Source organism: Panthera onca, chromosome C1 (assembly GCF_046562875.1).
Source record: "Panthera onca isolate mPanOnc1 chromosome C1, mPanOnc1 haplotype 2, whole genome shotgun sequence".
NCBI lineage: Eukaryota > Metazoa > Chordata > Mammalia > Carnivora > Felidae > Panthera > Panthera onca.
In genome coordinates this window covers 200667993-200689318 of record NC_138346.1, presented here as the reverse complement: position 1 = coordinate 200689318, position 21326 = coordinate 200667993, and the positions used below count along the sequence as shown (strand labels likewise).

Sequence of the window (21326 nt, the reverse complement as noted above, 5' to 3'; positions counted from 1 at the left end):
GAGCTGGAGGCAAGTGGTCATAATTGCTGTCCCAGTTCCGTTTTTAGTATTTTCCTCCACAGAGAAATCTACAAAAAGACATCAAACCTTGAATAAACTTACACAGGAGCTTCACTGCTACGAGGCTAACCCCATAAGGTAGCATGATACCTAAATCTGGCATAGGGCTAATTTTATATTATGAGCAGCTAAAATTTGTTTCGATTAGTATAGTAATAGGTACAAAGTAGGACTTTGCAGATACTTTATGTTGACTATTGCTACAGAGGATGGACATAAAATCAATTCCAGCTGCTATTTGTGAATCATTAGGGGTTTATCATTTGGGCGTTCTTTTTCTATGAATAAGTAGAAGTTAATTGTTGTACTTTGTATGAAGTGATTCTCTTTTACATATTAGCTGAAACTCCGGATTTGTGACATTTATCTGGATCTTTGTCTAAAACACGCTGAAGGAGCTACTGTTCATTCCCTCTGTTTGGTGCTATATCGCTTTTTAGAAATAGACAGCATTTCAGCCGTTTTCCATGTTCCTAGGTTAGTTATATTTTACCCAGAAATGTTCTTAAAGAAATCTGTATTTAATAATAGTGTTTCCTTTTAAAAACTGAGTGATGGCAACTTTAGTGTCAAACAGTAAAGGAATTATGAAGTAAATTACACACATCCACTCAATATTATATTGTGGGAATTAAATTTTTATGCTAAAATGTTAAGTGAGAAAAACATCATACAGTATGATCCCAATTCTGTCAAATAACGATATGCATCGATAAAAAAGATCATAAGGAAATAGAATCAAAATGTCAGCAGTTTTATCCATAGGTGATTATTTTCTTTCTGCTTGTCTGTATTTTTTACAACAAACATAAAATTTTATAACAGGCATAAAACGTTTATTAAAATACACATGCACAAGTAACTTATTTTATTACAACTAATGCCTAGCATCTGAGGTATAAACAATCCCTTTGCAAAAATGTATTAGGAATTAGAACTCGTACTGTTGCCTCCTGCTGCTGATAACTGTCGAGATTTGGGGCATGCCTCTCTCCGTATTCATGCATGGATAGAATTCATTTTGAATTACAAGGAGGCAGATTTATGAAACATCTTGGAGTCTTAGATAAGAAGAATTTTACTTGTTTCACGAGTGTCTCCTTACATATTTTTCTCCTCAGAAAAAATCTCGCAAGAAGATCTGTATCCTGGTGCTTGTCCTGTCAGTGATTATTGTAATCTTGGTACTTATTATCTGGCAAATTTATAAATGAAGTGATTGCCTCAGAGCCGCCTTCTGCTGAGCTGTTTTCAAGGGCACGTGCTTCATGGAGTCTTGCCAGAACAAACTGATCACAAGAAGAGAGCATACACCAGAATGTCCTGTAATAATTTAGTTAGAAAATAACTACTAACTAGTCCTTGGAATTAGTGACCTATGGAGACAGTATTTATCAATTTACGTATACATTTTATTGATTTCTCAAATTCAGAATTAATTTATGTGGATTTTGCTTTCTCTTGTGTTCTGATCACCTTTCATCCCAAGTGTTTACTGAAAATTCCATCCTAGATGTTCTTGTTTTGACAGGTGACACTACAGTCTTGTAATATTGTCATTTTGTGTGTATACTAGATTCACCTTTTTACTAGCAACTGAGATAGAATTTCTTTCTGACACCCAGTGCAGCGGAGTCTGTCAGAAACTATATTATAAGCCAGTACTTTTTATTATTTAACATTTTAATTTGAATTCCCAAGAAGCCTATTCTCTTTCTGCTTTTGAAAGATTATGACAGTGTATTTAACTGGAAAGTGAAACACTGCACATTTGATCCAGATTAAAAGTGTCTATGTGAGCTGGCCACTTATTGGGGTTCCTGTTACTGGGGCTTAAAGTTTACTTTATTGTTTCCTAATGTCATCCGTAGCAGTTCATCTGTACACACACTAAACCATCTTGTTCACTTTTATAAGAGGTTAATTTAATTAACGTTACTATGCTCTCTGGGGTCCCTCTCCCCATGTCTGTACAGAAAGGGAGAATTAGACAAAGCATGCTTTTGGAAAGCAAATAGGAATTGTTTGGAATGATTTAAACTTTTTGTTGTTGTTCACTTGTGGTTCTACATTCCTGGCGAATGATGAATGTTGCTGTCAAAAGGCTGCCCCTTACCCATGAGGGTTGCTGGCCGTTTGATGGCAGGAAGATTTTTAAAGGCTAGACTGAAGTTGGTTTAAAATTTATTTCCATGAACCTGGTGATACAGAAAAGGTTCATTTTTGTAAATAATACTGGTTTGGAATAGTGATGTTAGATTTACCCTAATTTATGAACAAGAGATTAATCTCCATGCGTAGTTTTAGACAAAAAAAAAAAAAAAAAAATGTTTCAATAAAAGATTGCTGTCTTGTAATATAAATGTTCACTTCCCTTTTCCACACAGGTCTAGAGAAGTTAAAGGGAATGTAATTTCTGTAGACTCACACATAAATGTGTTTTGGGCCAATTTCAGTTCATCCTTTAGTGAATTAGAGGATTGGGCTACCTTGGATATATTTATATTCATTTCTTCCACTCCCTTTAATGTTAATCTCCTTTTACCAAACTAATGTGAATAGTAGGGAAACAAGGGCCCAAATGCCTAAGTTTCTTTGTACTCTTGCACTCCTTAATACAAATAAACATTTTAAAAACTTTTGTAGTAAGTTTTTATGAGTTAACGTCCTGATGCGGTAGCTATGAGGTTATGTGCTGTCCTGAGAAACGTCGAGACCCGCAAGAAGCTGGAGATCGGGTGAGGGCTGGTTTGGAGGTGGAGTAAGGGCCGCTGCTGCCCATTCCTTGAAAAACAGAATGGTGCTACTGCGGTGTCAGTGGCCCAAGCAGCAGCTTCAGGGCTAATTGCTTGGTTCTACAATCATGGCCCCTTCAGCTCCAGATTAAAGCTGGACTCGGGTGCATCATTTGTAACATTTCAGGCAAGAAAACATTCTTGATTGTGAAAAACAATTTCAGTTTGGGTTAAATGAAGCTATCATAGTTCTGTTCTATAATACTATGTAATCTAGTGGTCGTGGTACCTAGTGGTCATGGGTAGCAAATATGACCTTGGCTAGAATTCAAATGGCCTGGAGTTTGTGGTAGTTGCCAAGAGGTTGTGGTAGGTGGTCTTAATAAACGTGTTCACAGAATCCTTATCTGTGCCTTGTTTGTCTTTGGGGAGGGGGGGGGGTGGGGAAGGGGGCATCATGGTCTAGGATGGTGGTTCTTAACCATGGCTTCCCATCAGAAACTAAAAAATACTGATACCTAGGTGCCCCTGCCACAAGATTCTAATTCAGTTAGCTTGGAGTATATATAGCCTGGGCATTTAAAAGCTCTAGATAATTCTCATGTGTAACCATGGTTGAGAACCATTAGTTTGGAGGTCAAAAACTAGACGAGTGGGGTGCCTGGGTGGCTCAGTCGGTTAAGTGTCCGACTCTTGATTCCTGCTCAGGTCGTGATCTCACAGTTCATGGGTTTGAGCCCCATGTCAGGCTCTGCACTGGTAGGGCAGAGCCTGCTTGGGATCTTCTCTCTTTCTCTGCTCCTCCCTTGCGCGCGCGCTCTCTCTCTCTCTCTCTCTCTCTCTCTCTCTCTCAAAATAAATAAACTTAAAAAACAAACGGGGGCACCTGGGTGGCTCAGTCAGTTAAGCCTCTGACTTCGGCTCAGGTCATGATCTCACAGTTTGTGAGTTTGAGCCCCACATCGGGCTCTGCACTGACAGCTCGGAGCCTGGAGCCTGCTTCCGATTCTGTGTCTCCCTCTCTGCTCCTCCCCTGCACGTGCTCTGTCTCTCTGTCTCTCTCTCTCTCTCTCTCTCTCTCTCTCTCTCTCAAAAACAAACATTAAAAACAAACAAACAAAAACCCTTAGACCGGAGTACAGAAAAACTGAAGAATCTTGGCTCTGCCATTAAATCGCTGTAGTTATTTGGACAAGTCTTTTAACGTATGAGCCCCAAGTTTTCTCAGTACCTCTCTTCCAGCTGTAAAATTTTCTGATTATAAGGATCACAGGGGTTTGGCCTGAACATAACAAATTGTTTGCCTCTGTATTATTTTCATTTTCTCTTCCCCTTTCTCCTTCCTTTATGGAATGTTATAGAAACACTAAGCAGAACTACCATTCTCTCAAGTGAATTAAAACTGTAGTACTGTATAGGATAAAGTAGAAACGTCATTCTGGGCCCTTCATCTGGGAATGCTCCAGAACAAGAACTTGGTAGCAGCTAGACTCCTGCTTTCAGAGAATGTTTTGTCCTGTCTTGTTTTGCTAAAGGGTGGTGATACACTGCCTTCTACCATTGGACAAAAATATCAAATTGGAATTACCATTGCATCAGTGCAAAGTAAAACACCCTAAGTGTCCTCCATTCGTTTTTTAAATTGAAGCATAATTGACCTACAATATTCTAAGTTTCAGGTATATAACATAGTGATTTGATATCTATATACATTATGAAATGGTCACCACAAAGGTACCGTTACCACCTGTCACCAAAGTTTTTTTTTAATGTTTAGAGAGTGTGTGTGTGAGAGAGAGAGAGAGAGAGAGAGGGAGACAGAGGATCTGAAGCAGGCACTGTGCTGACAGTAGAGGGCCTGATGGGGGGCTTGAACTCACGAAGTAGAGATCATGACCTAAGCCAAAGTTGGACACTTAACCGTCTGAGCCACCCTGGTGACCCAAACAAAGTTTTTACGTTATCAACAATATTATCTGTGCTATGTATTATATCCCCATGATTTATTTTATAACTGGCAGTTTGTACCTCTTAATCCCCTTCACCTATTATGCCTACCCACAACCCCTCCCCACTCTGGTAACCTGCAGTTTGTTTCCTGTATATAGGAGTCTGTTTCTATTTTGTTTTCTTTGTTCATTTTTTTTTTTTGTTTTCTAGATTCCATATAAGTGAAATCATATAGTATTTATCTTTCTCTGACTTATTTAATTTAGCATAATACCCTCCACATCTGTGTTGTTGCAAATAGCAAGCTTTCATGTTTTGTGTGTGGCTGAGTAATATTCGTGTGTGTGTGTGTGTGTGTGTGTGTGTGTGTGTGTGTGTGTTCGTGTGTGTGTACACATACCCCATCTTGATTCATTTATCAATGGACACTCGGGTTGCTTCCATATCTTGGCCATTGTAAATAATGTGATTAACATAGGGGTACATATGTGTTTTTGAATTAGTGTTTTCATTTTCTTCAGATAAATACCTAGAAGTGAAATTGCTGGATCATATGGTAGTTCTATTTTTTTTTCCTATTTTTAATTTTTTTGAGGAACCTCCATACTGTTTTCCATAGAGGCTATACCAATGTATGTCCCCACCAACAGTGCATAAGGGTTCACTTTTCTCCACATTTTCACCAACATTTGCTATTTCTTGTCTTTTGGGGACTAGCCATTCTGACAGGCGTGAGGTGATATCTCATTGTGGTATTGTTTTGTATTTCCCTGATGATTAGTGATGTTGAGCATCTTTTCATGTTGACCAGCTGCATGTGTTCTTAGAAAAATGTCTAGTCATGGGGCACCTGGGTGGCTCAGTCGGTTACATGTCTGACTTCGACTCAGGTCATGATCTCATGGTCTGTGAGTTCGAGCCCCGCATCAGGCTCTGTGCTGACCGCTTACTCAGAGCCTGGAGCCTGCTTCAGATTCTGTGTCTCCTTCTCTCTCTGCCCCTCCCCCACTCACGCTTTGTCTCACTCTGTTTCTCAAAAATAAATAAATGTAAAAAAAAATTTTAAAAAAAAAATTTTTTTTTTCAACGTTTTTTATTTATTTTGGGACAGAGAGAGACAGAGCATGAACGGGGAAGGGTCAGAGAGAGAGGGAGACACAGAATCGGAAACAGGCTCCAGGCTCCGAGCCATCAGCCCAGAGCCTGACGCGGGGCTCGAACTCACGGACCGCGAGATCGTGACCTGGCTGAAGTCGGACGCTTAACCGACTGCGCCACCCAGGCGCCCCCAAAAAAAAAAAAAAAATTTTTTTAAATGTCTAGTCAGGTCCTCTGCCCATTTTTTAATTGAAAAAAATTTATATTGCGTTGCATGAGTTCTTTATATATTTTGGATGTTAACCCCATATTGGATATATCATTAGCAAATATCTTCTCTCATTCAGTAGGTTGCCTTTCATTGTATTGATGATTTCCTTCACTGTATGAAAATTTTTTAGTTTGATATAGTGACATTTGTTTATTTTGCTTTTGTTGTCCTTGCCCGAGGAAACAGGCTAAAGTCAATGTCAAAGAGCTTACTGCCTGTTTTCTTCTAGGAGTTTATGTTTCAAGTCTTACATTTAAGTCTTTAACCCACTTTGAGTTTATTTTAATATATAATAGAGTGGTCTGGTTTTGCCGATACCACTAATTGAAAAGACTGTCTTTTTCTCCATTATATATTCTTGCCTCCTTTGTTATAGACTAATTGACCGTGTAAGAAGTAGTTTTTCTTTGGACTCTCTATTCTGTTACATTGATCCGTGTGTCTATTTTTGTGCCAGTACCATACTGTTTTGATTACTATAGCTTTGTGGAGTTTGACATCCAGAAGAATGATACTTCCAGCTTTGTTCTTTTTGTTCTTCTTTTTAAAAACTCCATTCTTTTTTAGGGGCGCTTGGCTGGCTCAGTTGGTGAAGCATGTGACTCTTGATCTCAGGGTGGTGAATTCGAGTTCCACGTTGGGTGTAGAGATTACTAAAAAATAAAATTAAAAGGGGCACCCGGGTGGCTCAGTTGGGTGAGCATTTGACTTCAGCTCAGGTCATGATCTCACGGTTTGGTTCATGAGTTCAAACCCTGCACTGGGCTCACTGCTGTCAGCATGGAGCCCGCTTCAGATCCTCTGTCCCCTGCTTGCGTTCTCTCTCTCAAAAATAAATAAAACATTTGAAAAAAATAATAAAATCTTTTTAAAAATCTATTCTTTTTTTCCTTCTTATCCAGAGGCTATCTTTAATCATGGGCATGAAGCTTTTGCTTGTGATCACTAAATGCAGACCAAAACCCAACTCAGATTTCAGTCTATCCTGTTTCCTAAGGCTAAGACTCACCTGCTTCTCCCTGATTTTTTTTTAATTTTTTTTTAACGTTTATTTATTTTTGAGACATAGAGAGACAGAGCATGAGTGGAGGAGGGACAGAGAGAGAGGGAGACACAGAATCGGAAGCAGGCTCCAGGCTCTGAGCCATCAGCCCAGAGCCCAACGCGGGGCTCGAACTCACGGACCGCGAGATCGTGACCTGAGCTGAAGTCGGACGCTTAACCGACCGAGCCACCCAGGCGCCCCTTCTCCCTGCTTTTCTAAGCATGTTAAGGGTATCCCTAGGTTTCACAGGATTTTTCAGTACTGCTTTACAGTGCTATGAGATATGACTACTTTATAGATTCTCCATTTAATCAGGATAGAGTTTGAAAGGTGTTGATACCCAACCTCTGAACCTACTTTTAGGCCAAATGAGTAGTTCATTTTAGTACTTCTCCAAGATGAAATTTGATTAACAATGTAGCACCTAATTTTTAAAGGATAAACTTGAAATGATAGGATTTTTAATGTTGGACTGTGATTATGGACCAAGTTTTTACCAGTCCACGGAGAAATGAGAAAAATGATGTAGTGGGTTTTTCAAGTACCATCTTTGAGTCTGAGATGATCTTTCCCACTTTTTAAAAAGGATATTTCAAGATTATAAAAATGAAAAGGTGATGTCACAAGTCTTAATTTTTAAATCTCCTTAATTGGCAAAATAAAAGTTGACACCTAGCATTATTCCCCGCCCCTGGTCCATGACATCTCTGATGTCTGTGAGACATTCATCTAGACCAGCCCCATCACTTTACAGTTGAAGGAAGTTGGGCCAGGAATGGCAGTCTAATACAGGAATTTAAAAGCTTGAAGAAGTGCTCTACAGGTGCGTGGCCATTTGTGGCATAATGTTTGAGCCCTTACTACTAGTAATTTCCTATGCTAAATATACATTTTGTATGCTTCTTGTCTGTTTTTTATGGATTCGGAAATGGAGGCATAGTAAGTAACCTGCCCACAGGCACACAGTTTAGGAATGATGGAGCCAGGATTTGATCCCAAGCACTCAGGCTTTGAAACCACACCTTGAGACACTCCACTGTGTCTGTGTATCACTGATACAACTATCCTGCTCACCTCTTTCATGAAGCATTCTCTAAAAATACGGAGTAGTGGCAATGTCTGCCCGACTTTTCAAGAACATCTTTTCTTCGGTCAGGACCCTGTGAACTTCTCATTCACCACTCTGCTAAATGAAGCCTCCTGTCTGTATTATCTATACACCAACACAATTTTTTTTCAATGTCCCCATTTGATCACTCACAAAGATGTTTTTAAGAAAGTTTTCTGACCTGAATATCCTCCTAATTGTCTTTAGGTTCTATTCTAAGGAGGTCTCAGAGTCTAAGAAATTAATCTTAGTTGAGATACCAAAATCCTAAGGCAGCTGGCCCATCAGTCTTTCCATTTCAGTGACTGCTGCCCTTCAGTTTGCTGATCTATGCTGACATCATTGGCGCCCAAACAAAGAGCATTTTGCTTTATAAGACCTAGGTAAATGTAAGGCGCCATTATATCAGAAGCCAGTGTGATTGTCAGCTGTGCTGGAAACAGGAAACATGGCCAAGGAGTAAAGAATTATATGGGTAAGAATATAGCTTTAGGTTTCTTGGGTGTATAGTCAGCACTAGAAGGGATTAAATAATGGACCACACACAGAAGCTGAGAAATTGAAAGGCAAAGTTGACATAAGATATCAGGTCACTGTTAGCTGGAAATTGCTTCAACACCACCTTATGCCTGAAAAAGGGCATGGAACCTCAAAGGCACGGACAATCTCTGTAGATAAAAGTACCTTGTTCTTTTCTGTTACACTCAAAACACTTGAGAATAATTCCTTCTCAAGAATCATGTACTTGTGCTCAAAGGAAGAGCTGTAGCCTGTTTTCTTGAAATTAAGTTTAGAATTTGTATTTTTCTCATCAGCCTGGTCTTTGGAATCACAAGTCTGGAAAGGAGGATATTAACAGGTCATTTGGTAAGTGATGTGATCAAGTTAGCTTGCTGGATGAGTTTACTGTGTTTTTGAAGGCCAGAGGAAAAGGTGATTCTCGTACACCCATAAGAATTGATAATTTAAAAACCAAAGTTAATATTATGCTGCAGTTAAATTTTGATGCCTGGAGATGTCAAAAGAGCAAACACCAGGCTGATGTTTGGTTTAAAAATCTAAAGGACCAGTAGCAGGAAAAGAAATAACCCCATCATAGAGCTAGCTTGCTGTGCAGTGTCTCTTTTTGGGTGAACAGTAATTTTGCCATTGGTTTCTTTTAAAAAGGCCAGATAATCCTCTCATGTTTTCTACGAAAATGAAAAAATGTTAGGCATCAGTTGTGTGCTAATAAATGTAATTGTGCCAACATCTAAGTGCGAGGGACAGTGGTGATTTAAGAGCACAGCCTTGGGGCGCCTGGGTGGCTCAGTCGGTTAAGCGTCCGACTTCGGCTCAGGTCACGATCTTGAGGTTTGTGGGTTCAAGCCCCGCGTCGGGCTCTGTGCTGACAGCTCAGAGCCTGGAGCCTGCTTCGGATTCTGTGTTTCCTTCTCTCTCTGCCCCTCCCCTGCTCATGCTCTGTCTCTGTCTCAAAAATAAATTAAAAAAAAAATTAAAAACAAAAGAGCACAGCCTTTAGCATCATACAGATTTAGGTTGGAAACCCACTCACCACTTGTTCTAGGGTGAGACTGGGTAACTCAACCTCTCTGAACCTCCCCTCAGGGATCATTATACCTATCTCAAGTGTTGTGAGGATTAAATGGATGATCCATATAAAACATATACTTGCCCAGTTAAATAATCGTTCAATAAAGCCATTACAGGCACAGGATCTGCTATTGGTCTCTTTCAGCCTTTACACCTAGGGCAGGCCTGAATCCTAATGCTTCCTTGCATTACCTAATCACTGTGACCAAAAATTTAAAATCCAAAGGGGCCACAGCTTGATTAACCATTTCATTCGTGTACACTTAAGATGTGGACGCCTGCCTTCTAATTGCATCCGCTCCTTGCTGCAGTTTGTCCGGTTTTCATAAACAGATTAGATGATCCCCTAAGGCAGTCTCCCAGAATCTACACAAATCCTCAAAACCCAGGTTTGGATTAGAAGGGAAGTAAGTAGGGTGCATGCAGCTCTGTGGAGAAGGGCCAGGAGAAACTGAACACTCCACTCTCTTTTGAGTTCTGCCCTCAAGCTTCACGCTAGATAGGGGTGGAAAGGCTGATGGTGCAAGCCCAGGGCAAGGATAGAGTCCCAAGATTTTAGAGCCCAGAAGCGTTGTCTGGAAGAGGACATTAAGGGAGACCGACACCCCTCCTTACGAGCCCCTTTTCCTCAGGTACTTCCTGGGCAAGGAAAGCCGTACCCTCCCGAGGATCTTCCGGAGAAGGGCGGCAGTCTCAAAACACCGAAAGAGAACTTAAGAAATCAGACCCCAGGCTCCACCACCACTAGAAACGCCCTATGCATGCGTAGGCGTGCGTGCGCGCGCGCGCCAGTGCGTACGCACAGACTGCTGGGATGCTGCCTCTCCCCTCTGGGTCTTCCAGTTTCCCGGCGTGCTTAGGGCCCGCCAAATGGGAGGGGGAGACGCAAGATGGCGGCAGCCGCGAACTCCGGCTCCAGCCTCCCGCTGTTCGACTGCCCGACCTGGTGAGTGGCGGGGCGGCCAGGGCTGAAGTGGCCTGGCCCGGCCTGGCTTGGCCCGGACTGGCAGGGCGGCTCATTTTTCGCAGCAAGCCGGACGGCTCAGAGACCCTGGAACTGATTGAGGGAGAACTGTCCGTCGGGCCGGGCGGCGTGTGGAGGAACCGGGAGCCCGGAGCCCGGGCCCAGAAACTGAGGAAACCCAGACTTGGGGGCTCTGAGGTGCTCGTTTAGGCAGTCCCTTGGGCGATCAGCCGGTTGCCGGGGGCGTTTCGGGGCCTTGGCCCCGAACTTACCCCAACTAGTGACTGAGTGCCTGGTGTTCTTGTGGAGCACCGTACCTGCCCCCCTGCTCTCTGTCCCGAGCGCGCACGAGCCAGCTTCCCGGCCCCAGCCCAAGCTCAGCGCCCAGCATCCCTCTGTCGTTGCTGCATCTCCCGTGCAGTACTTTTCTGCCTCCCGCAGACTGGAAGCGCCCTGAGGGTAGGGACGGCTTTGACCCACCTCAGAGTAGGCATCAGTAATTTTTGGAATGAACCCCTTTCAGCCCTTCTCAAGCTCTTGGGAATAATGGAATAATTTAGTCTTTGAGTAGGTTACAAGATGAATAAATATGCATTGCCTTGCAAGGAGACCCATCCGAGTTAGAGCTATTTCTGCTGTAGCTCATCCCAGTTTAGGTGTTATTCATCTCTTTCCCGTTATATTGAGATCCTCAAGGGCAAGGGCTGTCTGATTCACCTTTGTGTTCCCAGCCCCTAGGCCTAAGCCAGGCACACAGTAGGAGTTCAGAAAGCATGTTTTGGATGTAACATTTAACATTTCTTTCCCTGTTTTCCGGACAAAATGGGCTTTTGTTCAGTGCACTGCCCTTTCAGCAACTGCCATAGAAGAGTTGAGGCAGGATTGTGAGATGACTACGGGGTGTGTGTGTGTGTGTGTGTGTGTGTGTGTGTGTATGTACGTGTGTACGTGTGTATGCAAATGTAGGGGCTCTGGCAAGATTGTTCTTTCTTCAAACTTAAAAGGAGCAAAGGCCTGAAGCAAATGTGTGGCTGTTTTCTGGGTCCCTCTGCACTTTGGTAACACCCAGTTGCTTCAGTCTACAAATTGTCCATTTTGGTCCCTTGCTGCATGGGTTTCAGAAGTTGGACCAGGACTGTAAACTTATAGTTACAAGAGACTATTTGCAATCACCAGCCATTTCCTCAGTCTGGTAAGTACCAGCCACTGTTAGCTGCTTTGACCTATGTGTATCCTCCTTGAATGGTGTTATAGGAGTATAGGTTATAGGAGTATAGGGAACAGTTCCCTTAAACATACCCCTGTAGACAGACCTGTTCAAGGGTAACAAACACCTCTTGTATTTATTGGCACCTGGTTTTACGGACATGCTTTTGGATTGCCCTGGCTCCCTAATTATGCACCTCTGATTTGGTCTCAGAGCCCAGGACAGGTAGCCTCTGTTTATTCTGTGATGAGACTAATCTTGATCAGCCCCGAACACCCCTGATTCATTCTGCCTTTATATGGTATTAGTGGTAGTGGCACATCTTAGATTCCAACTTCAAGTGACCAGACTGCCCCAGCTATAGTAGTACTTGGACTCTCTGTGCTGCTTTTTCTCCAAGGTAGATATAGGTTTCTTTGGTGCTGCTCTAAATACAGATCCACTAAAGTCTGTTTTAGAGCAATTGAATCACTGGGGAAGTGTCAAATGTAGAAAGGAGCTGTAATAACAGTGAAGTAGATGACATTTCTGCTGAACATGAACTAATTATAGACTGGTAAAAGAGCTGCAGTGTTGAATGGGACAATAATTGTAAATGGCATTTGTAAACTCATCCTGAAAATGCTTTCCTCACTCTTATTTTTCAGGGCAGGTAAACCCCCACCTGGTTTACATCTGGATGTAGTCAAAGGAGACAAGCTAATTGAGGTATGGAAACACATGTCTTCTTTTTCTTTTTTTTTTCCCTCATCACACTAAGCATTTTTGCCAGTGACTCATTTTTCCGCCCCCTCTCCTGTGCTTTGTTTTCCAGCAATGCTACTTTCGTTCATCCTGATTTTTTTTTTTTTCTATTAAAAGCACATGGTGATATAACACATTCAAAACTGGTATCTCCCACAGACACTCAGTTTTTTGTGACTTCTCTCACCTGCCAGATGAAGGGTTTTAATTGATCATAGGCTTATGGGTCCCCATCAAACTGGAAGCCCTGTAACTTGGCGAATTCTTTCTGAGTATGTGGAATTGTGTTGAAGTTACAAGATATGCAGTAACCGAAGAAGAAAGTGAATGATGTAGATTTTCACTTTTTTAAGTTGCATTTATGCAATTCAGGCCCAAGCCCTTCAAAGAAATATAGTAAGCTAAAATGCTTGTTCAGAAAGAGACTGGATTGAAGATAAAACTCATTCATTCATTCAAGACATTTACTGAATGCTTACTATGTGCCAGTCATGGTACTCAGCATACAGACTACAACAGTGAACACAACAAATGTGGTTCCTTTTCTTAAATTATCTGGTGGGAAAGACAGTCACACAAAAATTAGATGATTATAATTTAAATAAGTACTATAAGGGAAAAGAGCAGAATTCCAGCTTTTACACAAGTCTTTAGAATGAACACCATACAGAACCTCAAGAGAACATGAATTTTGATTAGCTATTAGTCTGTATAAGTTTCTAAGTTTTTTAAAATCCTTATGGTACCATTTATTTAGCAACAAATGGAGATTAAGTCCCCTGTGAGCATGGAGTTGTGAGTCTCCATGTTTCAAGCAGTTTTATGTTTGCTCACTCAGACAGAATTAAGGTTCAAAGCCCTATTCTTGAAAGCAGTTGTTTTCCTTTGGCCTATAGTAAAAATCAAGGTATTCCATGGTTGAAAAGCCATCTGTGAAATCTCCTGAAGGAGACCCAGGTGTTTTGCAAAGTATTAAGGCATGAGTTGTGTTGAATTTTGTGAATTCATCATGCCTTAGCCAGTCACTTAGAGACTTTTTGTTATGGGTTCTTCTATTTTCAAGGTTACAAAACATCAAGATTATTCAAGGAAATAATTTAGCTAAAATGTCTGTAAACTCTTTTTACTGTAGACTGTTTGATAGATACAAAAAATATTTTTGCTACGTGGTATGAAGCTTTGAAGACATACAGGAATTTATTTTGTTACTAGAATTTAGTAAATATTTAGTTTGTAGTAGGAAGAAACAGACAAGGAGGCCTAGTGTTAATGCTAATATCATATTCCTTTGTGAAATAATACATATTTTCAAGGCACTCTAATTTCTCAAACATCCCGCCGATAACTGGTTTCCATTAACTGATCATGTTCTCTGTCCTTCAGTGCTCTTAGGTATGCTGAGTTGCCACACGATTGTCAAGTTACAGTCCTTAGACATCACTACATTGTTTCTGAGAAGAATAGACCTGAGATGTGCCTATTTTTAAGGATTTAGCACTTGATACTAACCGAGCTATCTATATCCTAGCCTTGTGTCAAAGGCTTGTGATGTGTTGTGATAGCTGGGTTTAAGAAGTGCAATATTAAAACAAAAGCCATGAGTCATTTAAGCCCAGTGTGTAAAGACACACTCTGAGTTATAACTCAGAGGCACAACTGAATAGTGGTATTAGCCATAGCTAGTCAAGAAATAGTGTTAGGGGCACCTGGCTGGCTCAGTCAGTAGAGCATGCCACTCTTGATCTCGGGGTTGTGAGAGCCCGATGGTGGGCATAGAGATTACTTAAAAATGAAATCTTTAAAAAAAAAAAAAAGAGGGAGAGAGAAAAGAAATTGTGTGTTAATGACTGTTGAAAGACCAGTGAATTAATTTCATATACTTGGACACTGTCCAAGAATTAACACATTTCCTTGATTCTAAGACATACTGTTATCCTCAGTATATTTGAACGTTTCTGTAATTGAGGTCCCTTTAATAATGAATGTATATATTTAATTTGGAGGCCCTTTCTCTTTTTTTTTTTTAAGTGTTTATTTTTGAGAGAGAGAGAGAGAGAGAGAGACACAGTGTGAGCAGGGGAGGGGCAGAGAGAGAGAGAGAGAATGAATCTGAAGCAGGCTCCAGACTCGGAGCTATCAGCACAGAGCCCAACGCTCGACCTCACAGAGACCTGAGCTGAAGTCAGATGCTCAGCCAACTGAGCCCACCCAGGTGCCCCTCTTGCCCCTCTTTTTTCCCCCTCTGAACACATACTCTAGTATATCTTTGGCACCTTAGAATCATAGAAGGTTGGTCAGTGTTGTATTAGAACCCAGGAGCGGGTAACTTTATATGTTGCTTCCTTGACACCAGTCTGTGAGCACTGTAGTTAGCAAATTTAAGTTTGTGTGGACATAATCTGTGTGCATATAAATATGAATGAGAAATGCCGTGAGATTCAGCATGCATGGACAGTACTTGGAGAGAACAAGATGTTGAAATTTCAGGGCTCTCTCAGTTCTAAATCAAAGTCTTATTTTCAACCCAAATCTTAAAGCTTGGGGATGACATGGGGGTGATTGATTGAGCTGTCAGGGCTGTTGTTAAATCTTGGAGCTCCGTAGTGGTCCAGGCCTGGGACAAGCTCTGCCAGCAGCAGATGGGCACTGCCGGACAGAGTTTCCCAGAGGTGACCCATGTACCTAGCTAGATTGAACTAATTGAGGCTTAAGGCTAAGCTTGAAAGACACTGGGTAAGTAATAGTTAAAAGAAAAATTAAGAAAGTGACCCATAGTACTTGTTCACTCCTGAAAATGTTCCTTGCCTCATGGTACATTTTTTAAGGGAGGCAGGGTGAAGAAAATCTATCATGTGGTGGTTAAAAGAGTCAGAGTCTGAAATAAGACAGACCTGAATTTCTAATCCAGCTTTACAAATACAGTAGTGTCCCCCCCTTATCCACAGTTTTGCTTTCCATGGGTTCAGTTACTGGCACAGATGATCCTCCTGACATGGTGTCAGAAGGTCAGTAGTAGCCAAATGCATCACAGTGCCTGTGCCATTCACCTCACTTCATCTCATCACATAGGCATTTTATCATCTCACATCATCGTAAGAAGGGTAAGTACAGGACAGTAAGATATTTTGAGAGAGAGAGACCACATTCACATAACTTTTATTGCAGGATATTAAATTTTTCTTATTACTGCTGTTAATCTCTTACTGTCCCTAATTTATAAGTTAAACTTTATCATAAGGGTGTATGTGTAGGAAGAGACATAGTAGATACATACATATATTTGGTATTATCTGAGGTTTCAGGCATCAGCTGAATCAATATATCCCCCACGGATAAGGGGGTGGCTTCTGTGTTTCGCTGTGTAAACTGGAATAGGTTAATTATTTTCTTTGTGCCTCAATTTTGTCATCATAAAAATAAGAATAAAAGTACCTACCTACCCCACAGAGTGCTGTGAAGATGAAGTGACCCAGCATAAAACGCAGCACAGTATATGGCGCATAAGTGCTCGGCAGTTGTTCCTTATCAGTATGAGGTATATTTCTGGTTTTGTAGGGGGAACACTAAAGCACAGGGTAGAATGGTGGCCCGCTGTGCATTCAGTGACAGCCAGGAATGAAATCTAAACCTCTTGAGAGCTAGCCTGGGACCATACTGACATGACTGTTTCTCTACTCAGCTTTGTGCTATCTTCTCTTGGGGATTTTAGGAGCAGCATAGTGTGAAATGTCAACTAGAGCTTAAGGAGACTTTGTGTTTAAAGGAAAAACATAGGGGTGCCTGAGTGGCTCAGTTGGTTAAGTGTCCAACTCTTGATTTTGGCCCAGGTTACAGTTCGTGAGATCGAGACCCATGTTAGGCTCTGTGCTGACAGCAGAGTCTGCTTGGGATTCTCTCTCCCTCTCACTCTCTGCCCTTTCCTGTGCATGCACGTGCTCTCTCGTGTGCTCACTCTCTCAAAATAAATAAATAAACATTTTAAGAAATAAAGGAAAAACATCATGTTCTTGAGCGGTCAAGTCGTAGACCTCTAGAACTGAGAGAAGTGTTAGCAGTAATTCATCTAGAGTCCTTCATCTACCACAGTTCAGTCTGCAACCAATCAGCAAAGGCTTTACTGATTCAGGATTAAAGGAAAATAAGGACAGTGTTGTGAATGTTCTGTAAAGCTAAATTCAGCTCGGAGAATGTCCTTTACCCTTACCCTTCCTATTTATTTGGTGTTGAAATGACCTTTCTTTTATACAAATTGTTATACTAATTGGTGACAATTTTTTTAGTGTCCTTTTTTGGCAAAATAAAAAGTTAACACTGCTCTGTCAGCTCCTTCTCCCCTCACACTCACTTATTCATGAGAGAGAGAGAGAGAGAGAGAGAAAGAGAATTCCAAGCAGGCTCCATACCCAGCGCGGAGCCCTATTCGGGGCTCGATCTCATCACCCTGAGATCAGGACCTGAGCAGAAATCAAGAGTCAGGTGCTTAACTGACTAAGCCACCCAGGTGTCCCTCCCCTCATAAATTTTTAATAACACTTCGCTGGTCTGTGAAATAATCCTTTTCTGCTATTATATTGGGGTATTCTATTATATATTGGGTTCTGTTTAGTGCCATACCAGTGTCTAGAAACATTTGGAACTCTTCTCTTGGAATTGTTTCGGACCCACAGCACATTATTTAGAATATTGGCGTTGTAAGTCATTCACACCTGAGTTCAGATTCCAGCTCTGCTACTTAACCAGCTGGGCCACCTTAGATTTGTGGCTTCATCTCTCTCAATCTGTTTTCTTGTCTTTAACAATAGAGGTGATACTTATTTCACAGAGTTTTGAGGATTTGATGAGATCATGTTTAAAATGCCTCGCAGTAGTAGTCCTTTAATAAATGTTAATCCATTCCCCCAAACCTAGAAAATCTTTGCCCCATGAAGTAGTTCCATGTTTGGACACAGCAAACACCCATTTAGAGTCAACTTGGAGTAATACTTTTCTGTGGCCAGAGTGAAGTGACAATAAAGTTAGATTTAGATGCTCATACAGTGGTATCTAATGTAATTGCACTGCCTATAGAAGATTCCAAAAATCCTCTGGGGCTATGGCAGCATAATTGGAATATATATAGGTGTTTATACCCCTGTCCTTTCCTAACCAATCGTTAATCTTCATTTGAATGTAGATTTTCTGAATAGCAGTCTTATTACTTTGTAGACATGCTTTGTATTTCTGGTTTCCTGGTTGACCTAAAATTAAGATCTGGTGAAATCTTAAATTTCCAATGGACAGAAGACAGCCACTCCCACAAGCCACTTTCATCTACTAGAATTAAGAAAAGTTCTTTTCATACCAACACAAGACCTTTAACCACTGTATTTGAGGAGATTAATTGCCATCCACCCCCCAAAAATGTTCGTAAATTATTCTGAGCTCTTTATCTTGAAGGATAGTGGGAAATAATTTTGTTTTCGCCTCAGCAAGGAATTTTATCCACTCAAGATTCTCTACTTACTAGATTGGAAGAGTTTTTGCTAAACCCTGTTGAAACGAGATTTAAGTAATATTTAATTTAATATTTATTTAGAAACTGATTATTGATGAGAAGAAGTATTACTTATTTGGGAGAAACCCTGATTTGTGTGACTTTACCATTGACCACCAGTCTTGCTCTCGGGTCCACGCTGCCTTGGTCTACCACAAGCATCTGAAGAGAGTTTTCCTAATAGATCTCAACAGTAGTAAGTAACTCACGCCCATCCTGTTTGACACATTCTCTTTGGGGCAATGTGAAAATGCTCTTTGGGTTCTTCCGTTTTGAAATCATGTTTTATTGCTCATCAAGGAAGAAGTTTTTGTTTGGTTTTTAAATCAGCCCTTCTCTATTTCTGTTATATCTCCTATTTTCCTGAAATAATTGATGACTGGAGAGAGAAGAGGGTTTTGGGGAGGCATGTTCTGGACGAGGCAATAGGAATATATAGAGAACAAAGAAAAAGTTACTCAGGAGCCAGGGGCTATGGGTATTCAGGTGTTGATAGGACCATGATAAAATTGTGGTCCAATTTAAGCAGAAGCCGTGATAAACTCCATTAATGTATTAGAGTAGTGGGGCAGGACATTAAAAAAATACTTGCTCTGAGCAAAATTTAATTTTTTATAATAGGTTCAAAGCATTTTGCTTTGACTACTAATAATACCAATTTTAATTGGATAAGCACACTCCAAATAAGATTTTCAACTCTGCCAAAGATGATCCCAGAAATGTAATTGAGACTTCATGGGGCTCTGAAGTTTGTTCATTTGTCCATGTATAAATATAGTGTAAAATGTAAAGGCTCCTGCTTCTAGGCTGGTCGTGTTCTATCCTTTCTCCCCTCCTCTAACACACACACACACACACACACACACACACAAAGACACAATATGCTTATATAATGGCTTTGGAGAAACTTGCCTCACCAGTACTTAACTTGCAAATTTATCTCATTTTTTCTCTCCATTTTATAACATGCAGAATGCAGACATGGAAAAATATTCAAACTCTCCAGTAGGATTTTGGCTTGCCTTGGCATTCATATTGTACCTGTTTCAGCCAGCCTCCTTTATTGTCCTGGGGAAAACCCAAATATAACTGCCACCAGGCCAGAAGTTCTTATGTTCCTTATACTTGGGGCTGGAGAGGTCAGACCACAGTGATGCCTGTCTTCTGCCTTGGGGGGCATGGCTCTTGCTGGGTTGGAGCCATTCCTGCTGAACCCAGAATGAAGCCAAACTTGTCTGGCAGCAGAGAGCAAGCAGTGGTCTTTATTACATGGGGTAACGTCAGGTCTGAAGATGTATAAGAGATCCACTGAAGAGATTCAAGACCCAATGAAGAGTTTCCTTTTCATTTTGACACATGACAAGGGATGCAGAGCGGACCCGGTGCTGTTTTCATTTTAAAAAACAAAACTGATGTTCTGGGAGGAGCTGTTCTCCCTTCTACAACTCAGGTTGGTTTTTGTTTCTGTTTTCTCTCTTATATTTCTGATTTGGTTATTCCCAGCACACGGCACTTTCTTGGGTCACATTCGGTTGGAGCCTCACAAGCCTCAGCAAATTCCCATCGATTCCACAGTCTCGTTTGGTGCATCCACAAGGGCATATACTCTACGTGAGAAGCCTCAGACACTGCCGTCAGCTGTGAAAGGAGATGAGAAGATGGGTGGAGAGGATGATGAACTCAAGGGCTTACTGGGGCTTCCAGAGGAGGAGACCGAGCTTGATGTAATTTCACGTCTGTCTATGACATTGTTTTGTCTTTGGGAACTCTAGCTTTCAGTATGTAGCTTGAGATGCCAGTGACCTAGCATCAGGAGGTTTTCTTGAGCCCAGTAGTGGGCCTTTGCCACTTTGCCAGGCAGTGTGGCCACATGTGACATGCCTGGGAAAGCTGCACTGTGTTGGGCTTGTTGTGTACAGCCAGTAGACTTCATGGTTGTCTGCCCACCTTCACCAGATGTTAGAAGCCAAGGCTGCGAGTTAAACTTTTCTAGAGCTGCACTGTCTAATGCTATAGCTACTAACCACATTTCAGGTACTCAGTAGTCACATGTGGCAAGTGACCGTATTGAGTGGCAAAGATATAGAACATTTCCGGCACCTGGAAACATAAGCTCAGAGAGACTGAAGTTTTCATTCGTTTACATTGCTTTTTTTTGATATTGTTCGAATAGCCCAAGAAACTTCTGAGTGGAACTAGGCTGCGTTTGTTCTTTTGGGCCCGGCTGCCCTGAAGGCCATGAATTTTACAAGATTTAATGTAAAGTGCTGAAGTTTTCCTTTTCTAGAGGCTGACCCCAGTGGCTTGTGATGTGGCTGTTCCATTTACATGTCTGTCGCTGCACTGGTGTGACTGGTCTATTCAGGTAGACCAGCATGTCCTTAACCACCCTCATTCATATACCTCTTGTTCACCAGGGCAGTTTCCCAGCCCTTAGGAAGAAAAGCACAGTGGAAATCTTACAGTTTCAAAGTTATTTTGTTCTAAAGAAGTAGCCTCAGTGACTTGCTGACAGTCACTCCTGTGACTGTGCTGCTTCCGTGCTTCCCTGTTTTTTAAGTTCAGTTTGTTAGGTCCTCTCTGGGTCTTCAAGACATTTGTTCTCAAGACATTTGGAATGTCTCAGACTGCAGTGCAGATTGGAATAAGTCCAGAGGATTGGGAAGAGGCAGGCGGCAGTGCTGAGGCCAAGTTAATCATTGAAATAGATGGGCGGTTATGAATAGAAATGGGGCCATATGCAGGGACGGGAAGTGACAAACTATTAATGCCAAATATTAAGTGCCCTGGCCCTGTCCTTCTGAGCTTCAGTGGGCAGGGCCTGCTGGGAAAGAAGCTATCAGTTGCCCGCTCTGTTTCGTTAATTCAGAGTGGTTCATGGGGTTCCTCCCAGCCACATTCTTTCATTCCCAGCTTGACGACATGATAGTCTTTCTTCCGCCCCACAAAACACAAAACCTCAACTCAAGGATACTTGCACAGATGATCTGTTCTCAACTCAGGGTTGTTCACCTTCTT

General features: G+C 41.4%; 2 protein-coding genes and 1 non-coding gene across 3 annotated transcripts in view; all 3 read left to right on the top strand.

Annotated features, from left to right (window-relative positions):
- The window catches only part of STX12 (syntaxin 12), a 42358-nt gene extending 39657 nt beyond the window's left edge, over positions 1 to 2701 (top strand). Inside the window, exon 9 of the mRNA XM_060622974.3 lies at positions 1182 to 2701. Coding sequence (XP_060478957.1) covers positions 1182 to 1274 — 93 coding nt within the window. The 3' untranslated portion in view covers positions 1275 to 2701. The remainder of the gene's footprint in view (positions 1 to 1181) is intronic.
- Positions 2702 to 10673: 7972 nt separating this feature from the next.
- LOC132671774 (nuclear inhibitor of protein phosphatase 1) overlaps positions 10674 to 21326 on the top strand; it is a 20092-nt gene continuing 9439 nt past the window's right edge. Inside the window, exons 1-4 of the mRNA XM_060622972.2 lie at positions 10674 to 10806; positions 12679 to 12739; positions 18351 to 18504; positions 19812 to 20032. Of these exons, the coding sequence (XP_060478955.1) occupies positions 10751 to 10806; positions 12679 to 12739; positions 18351 to 18504; positions 19812 to 20032 (492 nt within the window). The 5' untranslated portion in view covers positions 10674 to 10750. The remainder of the gene's footprint in view (positions 10807 to 12678; positions 12740 to 18350; positions 18505 to 19811; positions 20033 to 21326) is intronic.
- On the top strand, positions 14268 to 14433 carry LOC132674109 (small Cajal body-specific RNA 1). Its single transcript, XR_009608419.1, has one exon.